Consider the following 17,516-nt stretch of genomic DNA (forward strand, 5'->3'; position numbering starts at 1 on the left):
ATCGTTGAATTAAAATATCAAATATATCTTACTATTTTACGAATCAAGAGTTTTCTTTTAAATACTAATAATAAATAATAATAAAATATTCTAATAACAAAAATTCAGAATATTTTTATCATTGATTTGTCACTACATTCTTTTATTTATTATACTAAAAAGATGAAGTCAGTTAATACTTTTATTTATTTTTTTAGGGTCTCTGATGTTCACATGTCAAATAGGTTTAAATTCTCAGATTATTGTGTTCGAGGATCTAAACGTTGGTTTTAGATTAAGTTAAAAATCAATCGCATATTAGAATAGGATTCTAGTAAGTTATTCTTAGACCTCAGATCATTAGTATGTTATCCTCAATAGTTCAATGATGTTGCTATATGGAAGTTAGGCATGTTAATGTTAGTAGTTCAGGGAGCATTGAACATAAGTGATGAGGGAATTTAATGAGATAATATGAGGACAAATTAAGGTTTCTAGTAAAAAATATATTGAGAATTTAGTTTTCACCGCACATTGTTTATTATTTTATTCATTAATGCGAATACATGACCGTCAAGTTGAAGCAACCAAGGAATCGAAAGGCAGAAGATTATAATTCATGTATTAGGTCTTAAAAGTGAAATTCTTAATCATGTTATTCCACTTATATATTTTTCTTCTTTTATTATTGTTGTTAGTCATATTTAATATTATATAATAATTTCTAAATGCTTTTTACAGGATTATATGTTGTGACAACTGGATACATAAATACATCTCTATTAATATCTTAAAAAATTATTAAATAAAACTTTGTTATTAATATATCAATCACTACAAGTAAAAACATATAAAAAGAATTAATTATGCAGTTTTATATGAGCACTAGTTTTTCTCGTCCAACTACTTCTTCATTTTGAAGCGTTTCAGCAATCCTTTGACGTCCATTTTGAAACCATGCAGGATTAGAAGTCCAATTCAAAAGTTCATCAATATCCTCTCTCCAATATGGACTTAAAACTATTCGCTCAAGTTTGTTGGCATATTTCATAACATTCATAGCAAACTCAACTTCATACCAATTCCCAACACAACCTCTTAATTCAATATCTTTGACCTCGTCATGAGAGAAAGCTTTAACATCCCTATCAACTTTCTGATTTTCAATTATCTCAGGAGATGTGATCTGTAAATAAAATCAAATCAAAACTTATACAAATGAATGCAAATCAAAACTTATACAAAATCATGTGTATTATTAACCATGTTTACTCACCATGACTGAAAGTTTCTGTAAAAGTGGAGAAGCTTGTAGGATGGTTAAAATGCTAGATAGATCAAACTCTAATTTCCGTGGGGTGCCAAACGGCCGGTTAAAAATCAAGCCTAACTCCTTCAGATGCTTGAGTGGCTGAGTTATTTTTAGGGAAGATGGGACCTAAACAAGGAAATGTAAGATTCATAAAATATCATTCAAAAGACAAAGAGAGGAAAACAATTCATGTTCCAACATTGTATGACTAACTAACCATTGAATAAATCTCTAATTGCAGATTCTCAAATTTAGGAAGAGTTGCCAAGAGTCTAAATGCATTAAGATATTCTCCACTATATATAAGAGGGAGCTGAATGTTGTTCAACATAGGTGTATTAAGGTTCATGTTAGCCAAAAAATGTCCACTGTAGTCCAATGAAGTGAGTTTAGGGCAGTCTAGTGAAGTCAGGGTTACATCCTTCATGGAGTTTCCGAATAGGAGATGGCAAAATGTAACTTCGAGATGACGTAAGGAAGAACTCGCTATCATTATTGATAATAATTTGAAGTCACAGTGAACTAAGTGAAGCTCTTCAAGTTGTGTTAAACTTTGAATAAAACTTCCATCCATTTTTACCCATTCAAGTGAAAGGAAACTCAAATTTTTGAATGGAATAAAATTGCAGTTGAGGGGAATGGAAACAATACAATATTCAAGACGCAAATGCTTCAGAGTTGAAGCATTAGTCTCTGAAAATAAATGAAAGGGAAATTTATAAGGTCTGCGTGGCCGGCTACGCAGTGTATAAGGACTTCCAACTCCTCTTGCAATTACAAAACATATCCATTCATCAATGGTGTTTTATTGTTGAGAATCTAAATAGAAGTTGAGCAAGAAAGAATCAACAATGGTGGCATTAAAATGGTTGAGAAATTGATCAACTAATTTTACAAAAGGATCCCTAGTAATATCCAAATTGAGCCTTCTCTCGATGGAAGAACTGAAAGTAGTATGGACAGGGACATCCATAAGATAGCCCTTTTGTAGCAGTTGTTGTTCGGTATAACCAAAGACATTGAAGATATCAAAGTAAAGATCTCTTGTTAAAGTCCAAAGATTAGACCATCCTTTAGAGAGTAAACGAGCATTCAAAAAATCTTTGATGGATAAGTTTGTGAGAATGTGAGATAAGATGCAGTCAGGCAATTGACTAATGGGATCAAACATCTTAACCTGAAAATATACAGAAATTAACCAAATAAGAAGCTAATAACAAGAAAGAGTATATTAATCTCATTGGATAATATACCTTCTTTAAATTGATGTTGTCGGTAACGTTGGGAGTGAGACTAGTATATGACATTGTTCTTCTTCTTTCTCTTTCAAAATTAGGGTTCTATTTGAATGATATGAATTTTGAATTTTTATAATGCTTTTTAAAGGGCTTGTTTGTTATAATTTACCTTCTTCAAATTGACGTGGGTGGTGAGGTTGGATTTCATGCCATCTTCAGCGTTGGGATTGGGAGTGCATCTGGCATCGTTCTTCTTCCTTTTCTTTTTGCGTTTCTCTCTCGAAAATTAGGATTATATTTGAATGAAAATGAATTTTGAACTTTTATATTTGAGAACCGTTTGTTAATAATGATAAAATATATATAAGGATGAAGTCAAATCCTTCTACATATTATACAAAAAAAAAAAAGATAAGGATGAAGTCAATTCTTATTTTTCAAATTTAATATATATATATATATATATATATATATATATATATATATATATATATATATATATATATATATATATATATATATATATATATATATATATATATATATATATATATATATATATATATATATAATAGTTAGTTAGTTATAGACGTTTTTAATTTAAAGACAAGTTAATAAATATATGACCTAGACTTTTTCGTATAAAAAATTATTTTGTATAAAAGAATGTATTTCAAATAGATATATTTTATTATTATATGCAAATTATTAATAGTTAAAATATTATTTTTATTATAAGAATATTAATTTGTTATCTATCTCTTTTTGTTTCTTATTTCGAACAAAATAAATGTGAAGTAGATGATGATTATTATATTTCAAGAATGATTCATAATTAATATTATTATAAAAATTCTTGAAAATACCTTTATCAGTTGTGTTTTGTTTTGAGTTTATTATAAAATAAATAACAACTTGCAATGCTTTAAATAAGAAACACGTGTATCTTTGTATCAATAAAAACGTGTAATATTTCTTTCAAATAAATGTGTAATCACACATAAATTACAAATCTATCATAGTCCCCAAAAACTTAACAGGGAGATACTATGAAACCACCACTAATGATACTATGTCAATATAATACTTAAATCATTGAAACATGTTTCCACTACTCCAAATTTTCCTATTGAGTGATGTTAATTTTCCTAATAAACGTGTGATATTAACTAGTACTATCTAAGAGCACCTGTTGGAGGTCCTTCACATGTGTCTGCACTATGCATTTGAAAAGTCAAAAATTAAATATAAATAAAATATTAATATGTGTGATAAAGTTGTGAGATTTAATATAAATTTTTTAGAAATACAATATTAAAGTTAAATATATCAATCACTACAAGTAAAAACACAAAAAGGATAATGCAGTATTATATGAGCACTAGTTTTTCTCGTCCAACTACTTCTTCATTTTGAAGTTTTTCAGCAATTCTTTGACGCCCATTTTGAAACCATGCAGGATTAGAATTCCAATCCAAAGATTCATCAATATCATCTCTCCAATAGGGACTCAAAACTATTCGCTCAAGTTTGTTGGCATATTTCATAACATTCATAGCAAACTCAATTTCATACCAATTCCCAACACAACCTCTCAATTCAATAACTTTCACCTCGTCATGAGAGAATGCTTCAAGATCCCTAGCATCTTTCTGATTTTCAATAATCTCAGGAGACATGATCTGTAAAAAAAGTAAAATTAAAACTTATACTAATGAACGCAAATCAAAATGTCAAAATCATGTATATTATTAGTCATGTTTACTCACCATGATTGAAAGTTTCTGCAAAAGTGGAGAAGCTTGTAGGATGGTTAAGATCCCTGAAAGATCGAAGTCTAATTTCTGTAGGAAATCAAACGGACGCATAAAAATCAAGTTCAACTGCTTCAGATGTTCGAGACGTTGAGTTATTTTTAGAGAAGTTGGAACCTAAATAAGAAAATGTAAGATTCATAAAATATCATTCAAAAGAAAAAAATTCATGTCCCACAACATTGAATTATGTGACTAACCGTTGAATAGATGTCTAATTGCAGACTCTCGAGTTTGGGAAGAGTTGCGAAGAGCCGAAATGCAATTAGATGTTGACTATATGAAACAACGAGGTGAAAGTTGTTCAACATAGGGGTATTAAAGTTCAAGTTAGCCAAATCATGTCCATCGTAGTCCAATGAAGTGAGTTTAAGGCAATCTAGTGAACATTGTTCTATAAACTTTTTGGAGTTTCCGAATAGAACATAGCATGATGTAACCTTGAGATGACATAAGGAAGAACTCACCATCTTTAGTATTGATGATTTTAGTTCACATTCAATTAAGTGAAGCTCTTCAAGTTGTGGTAAACTTTGAATAAAAATTCCATCCACTTTTACCCATTTAAGTGAAAGGAAACTCAAACTTTTGAATGGAATAAAGTTGCAGTTGGGGGGAATGGAAATAATACAACATTCAAGACTCAAATGCTTTAGAGTTGAAGCATTACTCTCTAAAAATAAGTTGAAAGAGAATTTATAATATTTGCGTGGTCGATCGCAACGTCCGTAAGGGCTTCCTTTAAAGAGTAAATCAATTCTTTGAATCCCTCTTTTAATTACAAGACTTATCCAATTATCAATAGTGGTTTGTTGTTGAGAATTTAAATAGAAGTTGACCAAGAAAGAATCAATAACTGTGGCATTAGAATGTTTGAGAAATTGATCCACCCATCTTACAAATTCATCCAAACTAAGCTCCAAATTGATGCTTCTCTCTAGAATAATAAAACAATGAGCACTAGGGATATCAAAAAGATACCCTTTTTGTAGTAGCTCCTCCTCGTTGTTTTCAAAGACATTGAAGACATCAAAGTAAAGATCTCTTCTTAGAGCCCAAAGGTTACACCACCTTTTTGATAGTATACTAGTTTTCAACAAATCTTTCATAGATAACTTTGTGAGGATATAGGACAAGATGCAGTCAGGCAATTGACTAATGTGATCAAACATTTTTACCTGAAAATATATACAAATTAACCAAATAAGAAGCTAACATAGTCTAGATAGATACAACAAACATTCAATACTATAAAACCTAACATAAAGAGACAATATCATAATATATTTTTTTAATATATATGTTGAGTGGATAATTTACCTTCTTCAAATTGATGTGGGTGGTGAGGTTGGATTTCATGCCATCTTCAACGTTGGGATTGGAAGTAGCATCTGACATCGTTCTTCCTCCTTTTCTTTTTGCGTTTCTCTGTAAAATTAGGGTTATATTTGAATGAAAGTAAATTTTGAACTTTTATATTTGAGAACCGTTTGTTAATAATGATAAAATATATATAAGGATGAAGTCAAATCCTTCTACATATTATACAAAAAAAAATAAGGATGAAGTCAATTCTTATTTTTTAAATTTAAAATATATGACCTAGACTTTTTCATATATAACACAATAATAGTTTGTTAGTTATAAACTTTTTAATTTAAAGAGAAGTTAAAAAATATATGACCTAGACTTTTTCATATAAAAAATTATTTTGTATAAAAAATGTATTTCAAATAGATATATTTTATTATTATATGCAAATTATTAATAGTTAAAATGTATTTTTTTTTATTTATAAGAATATTAATTCCTTATCTATCTCTTTTTGTTTCTTATTTCGAACAAAATAAATATGAAGTAGATGATGATTTTCGAAAATGCATTATATCTAAGCATGATTATAATTAATATTATTTTAATATTATTATAAAAATTCTTGAAAATACCTTTATCAGTTGTGTTTTGTTTTGAGTTTATTATAAAATAAATTACAACTTGCAATGTTTTAAATGAAAAACACGTGTATCTTTGTTTCAATAAAAACGTGTAATATTTCTTTCAAATAAATGTGTAATCACAAGTAAATTACAAATCTATCATAGTCCCCAAAAACTTAACAGGGAGATACTATGACACCACCACTAATGATACTATGTCAATATAATACTTAAATCATTGAAACATGTTTCCACTACTCCAAATTTTCCTATTGAGTGATGTTAATTTTCCTAATAAACGTGTGATATTAACTAGTACTATCTAAGAGCACCTGTTGGAGGTCCTTCACATGTGTCTCCACTATGCATTTGAAAAGTCAAAAATTAAATATAAATAAAATATTAATATGTGTGATAAATGTTGTGAGATCTAATATAAACTTTTTAGAGATACAATATCAAAGTTAAATATATCAATCACTACAAGTAAAAACACAAAAAGGATAATGCAGTATTATATGAGCACAAGTTTTTATACAAAAAAGATTATATACAAATTAACCAAATAAGAAGCAAACGCATAGAGACATTAGAATAAAGAGAGATTATATTAATCTCATTGGATAATATACCTTCTTCAAATTGATGTTGCCGGTGACGTTGGGAGTGAGACTAGTATCTGACATTGTTCTTTTTCTTTCTCTTTCAAAATTAGGGTTCTATTTGAATGATATGAATTTTGAATTTTTATAATGCTTTTTAAAGAGCTTGTTTGTTATAACAAATCATCATTTGTTACGCATATACTGCTCATAATCTATAGGAAAATTAGTTGGTGCAGTCTATTTTCTTTTTTCTTTAATCTTTTATTTATTATAAATATTTTAAAAACTAATTAGAGATGGTAACTTGTAAGCGGAAGTTTGTTATTTTTTTATACAAGAAAGGCGGTTTTTTCATAATAACTTTTTAAATTTTAAGTTTTTTATTTTTTAAAATAAAAATTAAATTTCAAATATATCTTATTATTTTACCCATCGTTGAATTAAAATATCAAATATATCTTACTATTTTACGTATCAAGAGTTTTCTTTTAAATACTAATAATAAATAATAATAAAATATTCTAATAACAAAATTTCAGAATATTTTTATCATTGATTTGTCACTACATTCTTTTATTTATTATACTAAAAAGATGAAGTCAGTTAATATTTTTTTTTTTTTTAGGATCTCTGATGGTCACATGTCAAATAGGTTTAGATTCTTAGATTATTGTGTTTGAGGATCTAAACTGGTTTTAGATTAAGTTAAAAATCAATCGCATATTAGATTAAGTTAAAAATCAATCGCATATTACAATTTTATCCTTAGATAACTTATATATTTTGATGTAGCCTATTTTTCTAACAATTTTATCCTTAGATAACTTATATAATAACTTCTATTGACATCACTATTATCTTCTTTCACATAACTTCCTACTATTAATTTATTATATAACTTCCAATTAAAATTAACATTAAATAAAACAATACCGTATATATTTTAAAGTAAATTTATTAAAAAAGCGGACAGACAGGTACAACACTATGTGCCCGTCTGGACGCTAGTAGTAATAATACCAAAGATAAAAGATATTTTATTTTCTAAAAAGTAAGAAATTTATTACAGAATCCTAAGAATGAATTTCTATATTTTTTACCAAAATAAATAAATGACTTATTTTCTCTGCACAAGCTAATCACCTTGTTAACTTATAAGGTTGCAAATGTAATGATGAAAATTGAACACTTGCCTATCCAAAGGGAAACTAGGCATGGAGAAAGATGGTTACTAGGTTGTTACTTATGAATGTCATCATCATCTTGAGTTCTGACTTCTTGCGATGTCAGGAACGTATTCTGAGGCTGAGTCTGAGACTAGTTAGTGTCTTTGATGCAATCAATTATTAAGCTAACTTTAAAGCATTCTTGACAACTTCGTAAAAGGAGTTAACTATGCCAACAGATGGACCAGCAGGAAATAAGGTAAGTGAAGTGCATTCTATGATGAAGTTGAATGTCTATGATTTAAAGCATACTTGACAACTTCGTAAAAGGAGACAACTATGCCAACAGATGGACCAGCACGACCTACACGGGGAGCAACGCCGGTAAATAACCCCCTTAATCCTCCATCCCTGTCCCGAGAAAATGAAGAGCTTAAGTTCAGTCCAAAATCTATGCCCCAGATGACGCACTTAATTTTGCTCAAGAAATAACATGATCTTCAAAGCAAGAAATCAAATGATATCAAATCAATATCAGTTTAAAAATCATGACATACCTCCAAATTTCAAGCAATGTAGTTCTTGTAGTCATCTTTAATGCCCTTTCAGCATCTTTCTGGGAATATGAAAAAAGATACATTTTTTAGCGAACGGAAGTCATTGACTGCGTACTTGTGAAAATTAAGTAAATGTACATGATTCTCCAGATAAATTTTAATGATGGAGCAGCGTACCAACACATTGAGAATAAAGTATTCCTGTTTAAAAAACACTGTCACACCGTGTTTTAAAGTTTAAACTTACTAACGGCAAATTATGCAACTCTGCTTTTGATCTGTATAATGAGCTAAGCCTACTACAGTTTAGCAATGCCCAATTCTAACTATATCATGCAGAATTTTTCATTCAATTTGAAATCTATCGTCACAAATTCATGCATAATATCCTCCAAATATGTAGTAAGATTATATAAGGCAGCTCTGCAAGTTGATTTGTTTAATGAACCATTTGTACATATGAAAGTTTAGCAATGGACAATAATCCTTACGGCATTTATAGTGTGCACAATTTTTCATTCAATTTGAAGCCCAGTGTCAAATGTTAAAGCCAAATATCCCCAAAAATGTTGATAGTTTGTATTATATGTATTCACGAACAAATATTCGGATGTCATAGGCCTAGCTCTACCGGTTTTAAGGACCAGGTTCTGCGTCTAACCTCTATTTGTCGCCGGGTTTTTGCCACATCCAGTGGACATGTGGCAGCAGATGCTAAAGTTCCTGCTACAAAACCAGCAGAAAAATTTACCCCAAGGACAGTTGCGGCACTTGGCTCTTCACCCATCAGTCCAAGAATTTTTTTCCTTATCTGCATGCAGATCCAAATCAATACATGCACTAAGAAATATCCCAAACTCAAAATAAAAACAAAATCACTTTTTCATTTCATAATTAACTATAATAAAATCTTACTGGCTCAAGGGTTGCCCAGCAAATCGCCGAGTATGGAACATCCCTAGAAAGTTGTGCTCCAAGCCCAGTCCACCAGAAACGGTACCTGTGTACTATTTAAAAAAATTAATCAAAGCATGTACTAATTGAGGCAACCAAAAGAACACAGTAATCATACAATGTAACAAAAGTAAACTCAAACTTGTTTTAATTCAGAAGGAAAGCAGAGATAGATAAATCAGAAAGAGATGCAAGGAATATACTTACAGTTTTGAAGAATAGTTGTTCCCTTGTCTGGGTTGATCACTCCAAATAATGTCTTCCATACACCTGGAGGTTTTCCATCTTGTGCTACTCTAAATGCCTAAGAACAGAAGAAAATATGTCAGATACATAATGTCAATAATTTAATCTGGAAAAACCACGGAACATAACTTTCTCTAGCTAAGTGCTTAAAAAGAAATCAAAGTGTTGTATTAGTATAGGAAGGTTTTTGTTAAGTACCAGATATGTATGTGTAGGCCCAATTGTCCTAGGCCTATTAGAGAAACAATAGTTAGTTACAGTAGAGAGAAAAAGAGAAAGGGTTTAGTTTGTTATATATGGGTTGAAGGATAGAGAAGTCGTATCTTTGGGAAATCATCTATGTGGTTATGGATAGAGGATATTGTTTTCTTTAGGAGCTTGACTAGGCATTAGGATATTCATTCTTCTGCAGTTATCTTTTCATTTACATGAATAATACACTGCTTTTTAAGTATTTGTGTATTTTTATCTGTTTCGTCTATTTTCTATAAGTTGCGGTGATACGGGTATGCAACAATGATCCGACCTACCGGATTCGTGATGGGATCAGTGTTTTAGCGAGATGAAAATCAACAGATGGAGGAGAAATTAGACACTATAGGAGATCACATGACCAACATTCAAAAGATTTTGAGAGACATGCAGATCCAACAAAAAGAAAATCACATGACCAACATTCAAAAGATTTTGAGAGACATACAGATTGAAGCATCTGAAAATCGCTCACCAATGGAGGTTTGTATTGCATCAAGCTGGAGGAAACTACATGGAAAATCATTGGAAGAGCTCCATCAATGACCCCAAAAGGTGGATCCGAAGATGGAAGGCGTGATCAGGGAAGATGAATCCAGCAACGACCAAAAGACTTGCAAAACGAGGGTGAAGGTGAGTGACTGCTGCTCTGGTAATGATAGGTCAACGTGTGATATTGACATAATCAATTCCTTGGCCTTGAACATTTCAGTCACGACAGTGTTTTCTTCAAAAGCATCAGATAAGGTACTGGACGGTGTAATGAAGGAGATTCAAACAGCATCTGCTCGATGAGGTTCCAAGTCCAACACTACCAAAGCCACTTGGCTCTAACCCAAAAGTGGTTTACCAAGCATCATCACTCTTAGAACAGCAAAAGCCATTCGAATTGCTGGATATTGGACGACTCACTGCGACTTTCCCACAGCCGGATGCGCCGATACTGGTCGGAGACCAAGGTGCGACAATCCCTCCTCAACCGTGTAGTAACAATGACGTCACTGTAGAAGGAGTTACAATGGGTTCGTGTGATATAAGATCCAACCTGAATGAAAGAGGAAGATAGAAGGGCAAATTTGTCATTAAGTAGGTGAGGTCCAAATGTAGACATAATAGGCCTGGTCCAATTAGATGATGACATATCACTACTGAGCTCAATTGCAATTGGTTGCGTAACCAAGGGAAACCATTCAGAATCTATACAAAGAGGCACATAGAGCAGAACTCAACCAAACACAAAACTAGATGGGTGTTCAACTTTCTCGTCAATATTTCTAAAATGAGCATGATTATGGCCACACAGTACAATATTCCATGTGTTAGGGTTTAAGGTCGAATTTTTCGAAAAACATGAACACAACACCATGAGAGTTCGTGTATGATAAGAGAAAATGGCAACTGAAGCAGTGGCCACCTTTTGTGGGATCATTCAATCCTCTGTTGTTACAATCCACACCAGCGCCACTTCAAACACTTCAAGTTCAGATTGTGAAACGGCTCACACCCAGATGAGATTTGACAAGTGGGGTGCTATTTTTACCACCAAAAAGAATGATGCGGGTGCGCATATCATAAAAGAGAAAAGTGGTTATGTGTGGAGTTATTTTTCTTACTCACAAAATGCAGTGCGGGTGCATATCATAAAAGAGAATAATGGTTATGTGTGGAGTTGTTTTTCACACTCACTCACAAAATGCATAGCTTGTGGCAAAGAGCCCGGGAGGTTCGATTTCTGCTAAGCAATAATGTCCCAAATCACTTGCTTCTCTTAGAATTGTGATTGGGCCTAACTCAACCTTACAAAAGCAACTTGCAAAATGAGGATTGCCCCCACTTATAAACACAACTTCAAACAATATATTGACCGATGTGAGACTCCTAACACACCCCCTCACGTCCAGAATTGGGCATCTAAGGCGTGGACATAATTGGTGGATGGTCCGATAGCGGAAACCTCATAGCAGGTGACCCAATGGATCTTAAACCTGACTCTGATACCATCTAAGAATTGTAGTTGGGTCTAACTCAATCTTATAAAACAGATTTGCAAGGTGAAGATTGTCCCCACTTATAAACACAACTTCAAACCATATATTGACCGATGTGAATCTCTTAACAACTTCAAATATTAATCATAAAGGGTGGGGGATGAGCTCTCTTATTTTCTCAAATGGGGTGCAGAGGAGTCTCGGGAAGGAATTCATAGAACTTTTGGGAAGAGGAGCATCATGGATTGTAAAACTGAAGACCAACAAGGAAGAGAACAAGAAGACTTGCGTGGATACAAGGACAATTATTGGGGAAGGTATATCCTCAATGAGCTTTTTTAATACGGCGATATCCCGGTATGAAAGTATGAAATCATTACATGTTGCTACATGTAAAACACTTGTTAATTCAGGTCCAACTGCAAATGACATCCCTTTGGAACCCGATTCAAAGGAGCCAGAACTACTTATTCTCATAAATGTAGAGTCTCACTTCCTGGAGAAGTCATAGAGATGCAAACCAGACACCTAACATTGTTAAGACTGTTAACAATATGCATTCCTCTAATAGTCAAAGAGCAAAATCATTGGCCAACATATTACTTGATATTGAGGAGGAAATAGACCCATCTGTCAGAGAAGAACATAAAAGTGAAGTGGGTATTGTTGGAGGAATTTTTCACTTTGTGTTAATTGTAAGGAACCCTCACATGTTCTCTATGCAGCATCAACAAATATGGTTATTAATTTGAAACATGTTTATCTTCTTAATTTGTGTTAATTGACACATGATACTGCCATAATGACACGGGGAGATAAAAGTTGGGACATATTAGGAACTTCAAATCAGTTTGTTGTTTTCTCTGGCTGGGCTGTGATTGATGATGGATTAATTCCCCTACAAGTAGAAGAAAGTAATTATAGGCAGCCATCCAAATACAATGTGATTGAAATAGTGTGGACAGTTCAAAGGATTTAGAAGAAATGCTATTGGTCAATTTTTAACTCAGCGGAAAAGAATTTGTTTGGAGTTGGTTCCATATCCTCCACCATTCATGTGTTTTCCCAAACCCACCATTGGAGAATGCCTTTATAAGCAGCAGCGGATTTTTAAATCAGAGTTTGAATGGCAGTAACAGCTCGTCCTTGGCCTCGTTGTTGCAATTTTTATTGTGTTGCTCATGTATAGGATCTCTGGAAGTCGTTCATGGCCAAGCCACACAAGGATTCAATACTATGCATCAATGTACAAATGTCTCATCACCAACAAGAGAGGAAGCCACTAGTAGAAAAGCTGAATTTATCAAGCAGCTGAAATCTCCTTTCTATTCTACAGGTTATGACGTGGCAGCAGCTATTAGAGAGCAAATTCTTTTTATCTGCCTTGAGGACAAGGCAAATTTTAAGGGGATGGTGTTGCTAGGTACCAGATATGTATGTGTACGCCCGATTGTCCTAGGCCTATAAGAGGAACGATAGTTTGCTACAGGAGAGAAAAAAAAAAGAGAAAGGGTTGAGTTTGCTATATAGGGGTTGAAGGATAGAGAAGTGGTATCTTTGGGAATCATTTATGTAGTTATGGACAGAAAACATTGTTCTCTATAGGAGCTTGGTTCTTTGGGAATTGGGATATTCATCCTTCAGCAGTTATCTTTCATTTACATGAATAATACAATACGTTTTCAGTATTTGTGCATCTTTATCTGTTTCGCATATGTTCTGTAAGTTGCGGTAATACGAGCACACAACAATTTTCCTCTATTTACTTTTATTTGTGTGTGTGTGTGTCTTTATATATAGATATAGACATTCTCTTATCTATACAGTCGCACATTTTATCAAATTTTCATGTAATAGGATGTGTTACATTTTTTCTTAATTTTAGTATAGCAATTATAGAATCTAAATAATTTAGTCTATATACTCTAAAAATTGTAAAATGTTTTTGTAGTCTGTACAATGCCAAGCATATCTTAGATAATGTCCAGTCAATTTTCTCTCTTCAAGTCTTGACAAATTATGCAATGCATCTAAGTTTTAGCATAGAATTATTTTTACCTGCATGCGAGTTCTTGCAAGTTCTACAGGATAACAAGAAATGCAAGCCAATGAGCGTGCAAGTGATCCTGCTACTAATGGAACATAAGGCGTTAAATTTGGAGCATTTTGAGTTGTATAGTGCTCCATAAAGTTGCGGAAGATATCATAACAAGGCATATAAATTCCTACCTATTTGACAGAAAACACACACAGACCATTAGTATACTGTATATAACTACAGGTGAGACGAACATACAATATCAGACAAAATGAACAGTATCGCCATTTCTCTAAAACAAGCCAAAAAGCACAAATGAGAAAATTCAAGAAAGAAAAGATAGCTTACACTTGGCATGGCCAATGCCAAACTAGCATTTGTGCCTCTCCACAATCTGGTAAATCCTTCCTGCATAAATTCACTCCTGTGAACCCTCTTAGAGTAAGTATAAGTAATTAGCATGTTGAAGGGAAAAAGTAACTGGGAACAAAAGTACACTTAAACAATAAATGCCTGAACAATTTCTACTTACCCTACACGTTCCCTTTTATTAGGAGTGTTAAAAAATCAGAACTGCCTAATATTTTCAAAAAAAAAACATAACTAGTTTTAAAATTCTAAACAGGTCCATATTAGTTCAGATATATTCATAACGAGAAATAAATTCAAATATCCAAAATATCTAAACCTTTCCATATCTCCCAAACCCACTCGGCCATTCTCATTCTCTTCCAGAATTCATGTAAACATAGCGTGATTGTTTTTCACTCTCTCAAACTCTGGAATCCCCTCTTGAGATGGGTAAACCAAGTCCTCTTTGAGATGGACAAACCCTAATCAACTTTTATTGCAGTTTGAAAATGTCAAACACTATTGAACCAGTACATATTTTAGAAGATTCCGTCTTCTGTTAGGTTGTTTCACACTCTCACATACTTCTGGTTACAGTTACGAAATGTGTTATTCTATTATCAGATCATGGCCTGGGAGTAGGAAAGGAATCTGTTGAAGCTTTTAAATTTGTCCTGTAAACATGTTTATCTACCGACTATATGAAAGAAAGAGATAGATGATTTGATTCGTGTATATCATAGTATAAGTATATGACTGCATCCGGAACTCCAATGGCATTTATTGATGCTCACGTGTCTTCTCCATCTATCTCTATTCAAATAATAGATAAAGGTAAGATTTCCTCCATTTAACACCCGCAGGGATCAACTAGTTGGGCCTGATCTGACTATTTGTTGAAACAACTTTTTTTTAATCTTTTACACACGTTTATTCAGTTGAATTGAACTCAATAACCACAAGGCACATAAATGGCGTTTATATACGTTTTTTTGTTACAAAAAGTTTGGGTGAGTTGGTCTCCAGGAGCTCATCAGGGTCAGAGCACCAAGGATGTCCTCACATCGTGATGTGTGAGTCAACTACTTGCCAACTAAGCCAACCTTCCTTGACAAATGATGCTTATATACTTGATATGAAATATAATGAAGTTGCATAAATTGATATATAATAGTGTTATAATAATTTTCTCTTCATCTAGGTGTATTATGTTTTTTATTAATGTATCTTCAAGTCTTCCAACTCCTTATCACTCTACTGTTTAATCTCTTACTCAACTACCAAGCCAGCCCAATCTCACATCACAGCTCAAAACGCATACGAAAACACGACGAACACAAAGCACTAACCTGACGTATAACTCTGTATAGTACATCTAGTGTCCCTTTATACGGTAGTGCCTGAGATTTTGAAACCCTTGCACCTTTAATATCGTGTAACATCTGAAAATAAACAAACATAATTAACAAAAATCATAACAAATACAGTATTGAATAGCAAAAAAATACTGAGAAAGAAGCGTTACCGTGTTAGTTTGAAAAGACGGCTTGCGATATGCGTCATGGTAGGGAACTCCGGCAGCCTGCGCTTGAAGTCTTGTCTGAAAAGAAAGAAATTGATAAAGGCAGAGCAATAGGTGAAATGAAATCATTGGAAGATTTGAATTTGGAAATAAATTGATGATGGTAGAAAGGGGAATTAGGGTACCTTGACGACGTCGAGGGGGTTGACGATGACGGCGGAAAGGAAAGCGGCGCCGGCGGCGGATAAAACGCGTTCGGGGATAGTTAATTGCGTGTCGGAATTGGAACGTGTTTGCGACATTACAGTGATTTGGGAGCTTCTCTTCCATTTTAGTTTAATTCATTGTTTTAGTAATATAAAGATTATAGTGCAATATTATATTATATGAATAATTTGTTTATATAATGGTTGAAGATTTGAACATGGAGGAAATTATTCGTGGCGTCAAATTGAGCGCCGCGCCAAACATTTTGGAATATATCCTAGGCTTCACATTTTTATTTTCTTTCCTCTTTTAGCTTTGGGGTGTGATTGTTTTGAGAGAGTTAGAGAAGAGAGAGTATTGGATGGGAAAGAATGTGTGAAGAGAAAATAAAAATATGCGGGTCATACCACCTTTTAATTTCTTCTCAATTGATGGAAGAAATAAAAGAGAAATGTGATTGAGAAATGAAATGAAAATTGATAATTCAAACACTATAACTGATTATTACGTAGTCGGTTACAATTGGGTGAAATTCATTTCTGAACTGAAAAATAGGAAGTTTATCATGGTGTAACTAGTTACCGTAATCGATTGTTGTAATTGATTATCAATGTATTGAATTTAATTTTGTAACTGATGTAACCGGTTACATGTTTAGCGTAACTGATTACGAGTACGAGATTTTCTATTTTCTGTTATTTTGGCTGGATTGTTTGTATCTCAGCGCACTTGTAAATACATAATTATCTTAGAGGTATTGTTGTCAATGTTAATGATAATTCTCACCCTCAATTACTCTCTCATTAATTATAATTCTCTCTCTCCCTCTCTCTCTCTCCATTTCCACGTTCAATTTCTCCATTATTTATCAATTGGGTGATTCTAAGTTCTAACATTTGACATCAAGAGTCTGGTTCTGATCCACAAACACCTAGTCTGCAATATGAATGTTGTCTTCAATGAAAAAATTCATGCAAACCTACTCATCCTTGATGCAAAGGATTACGACAAACGGTGAAAACAGATGAAGGTGTTGTTTGGCTGACAAGATATTTTTGAAGTGATCAATAACGGGGTGAATTCTCTTGTCGAATGTGTTACACATGCACAGCGAGCAACACATAAGGAAGATAAGAAGAAAGATTTCAAGGCTTTGTTTTTTATCCATATATGTGTGGATGGTAACAACTTTGAGAAAGTTGGTGATTATGAATCATCGAAGCAAGCAAGGAAAATCTTAGAGAAAACATACGCATGGGCTGACAAGGCGAATGTGGTGAGATTACAAATGTTGGGTCATCATGATGAGCATCTATATTGAATCAAGAGCAACACACAAGTGAGAGAGAA

The 17,516-nt window shown here is 32.8% G+C and overlaps 2 protein-coding genes and 1 pseudogene across 3 annotated transcripts; all 3 read right to left on the reverse strand.

The window, feature by feature from the left end:
• Positions 1 to 853: 853 nt before the first annotated feature.
• On the reverse strand, positions 854 to 2,462 carry LOC127129420 (putative F-box protein At3g58860; annotated as a pseudogene).
• A 1,437-nt stretch (positions 2,463 to 3,899) lies between these two features.
• Positions 3,900 to 5,801, reverse strand: LOC127128871 (F-box/FBD/LRR-repeat protein At5g53840). The gene is made up of 4 exons (XM_051058244.1): positions 5,664 to 5,801; positions 4,544 to 5,521; positions 4,299 to 4,460; positions 3,900 to 4,211 (listed from the first exon to the last, which is right to left on the reverse strand). Exons 1-4 carry the CDS (start codon positions 5,739 to 5,741, stop codon positions 3,900 to 3,902), a joined length of 1,530 nt encoding a protein of 509 aa, XP_050914201.1. The 5' UTR covers positions 5,742 to 5,801.
• A 2,023-nt stretch (positions 5,802 to 7,824) lies between these two features.
• LOC127132141 (mitochondrial carrier protein MTM1) lies at positions 7,825 to 16,543 on the reverse strand. 2 transcript variants are annotated; one of them, XM_051061015.1, is made up of 11 exons: positions 16,145 to 16,543; positions 15,963 to 16,037; positions 15,787 to 15,879; positions 14,435 to 14,494; positions 14,107 to 14,277; positions 9,770 to 9,866; positions 9,524 to 9,615; positions 9,270 to 9,419; positions 8,786 to 8,809; positions 8,609 to 8,667; positions 7,825 to 8,462 (listed from the first exon to the last, which is right to left on the reverse strand). In XM_051061015.1, exons 1-11 carry the CDS (start codon positions 16,259 to 16,261, stop codon positions 8,327 to 8,329), a joined length of 1,074 nt encoding a protein of 357 aa, XP_050916972.1. In that variant the 5' UTR covers positions 16,262 to 16,543; the 3' UTR covers positions 7,825 to 8,326. The 2 variants fall into 2 exon arrangements, with proteins under 2 accessions (XP_050916972.1, XP_050916973.1); XM_051061016.1 differs by lacking the exon at positions 8,786 to 8,809 and having other exon boundaries at positions 16,145 to 16,540.
• Positions 16,544 to 17,516: the final 973 nt, after the last annotated feature.

This window comes from Lathyrus oleraceus, chromosome 3, assembly GCF_024323335.1.
Source record: "Lathyrus oleraceus cultivar Zhongwan6 chromosome 3, CAAS_Psat_ZW6_1.0, whole genome shotgun sequence".
NCBI lineage: Eukaryota > Viridiplantae > Streptophyta > Magnoliopsida > Fabales > Fabaceae > Lathyrus > Lathyrus oleraceus.

What these genes read in the sequence shown, in the direction of transcription:
- LOC127128871 (XM_051058244.1), bottom strand. Translation starts at nt 5,741, where the DNA reads ATGTCAGATGCTACTTCCAATCCCAACGTTGAAGATGGCATGAAATCC. An exon ending in AATTAGACATCTATTCAACG is followed by an intron (nt 4,461 to 4,543) that starts GTTAGTCACATA and finishes TTTCTTATTTAG; the next exon opens with GTTCCAACTTCTCTAAAAAT. An exon ending in TGCAGAAACTTTCAATCATG is followed by an intron (nt 4,212 to 4,298) that starts GTGAGTAAACAT and finishes CTTTTTTTACAG; the next exon opens with ATCATGTCTCCTGAGATTAT.
- LOC127132141 (XM_051061015.1), bottom strand. Translation starts at nt 16,261, where the DNA reads ATGTCGCAAACACGTTCCAATTCCGACACGCAATTAACTATCCCCGAA. An exon ending in TTGCAAGAACTCGCATGCAG is followed by an intron (nt 9,867 to 14,106) that starts GTAAAAATAATT and finishes TTCTGTTCTTAG; the next exon opens with GCATTTAGAGTAGCACAAGA. An exon ending in ACATTGCTTGAAATTTGGAG is followed by an intron (nt 8,463 to 8,608) that starts GTATGTCATGAT and finishes TTCTCGGGACAG; the next exon opens with GGATGGAGGATTAAGGGGGT.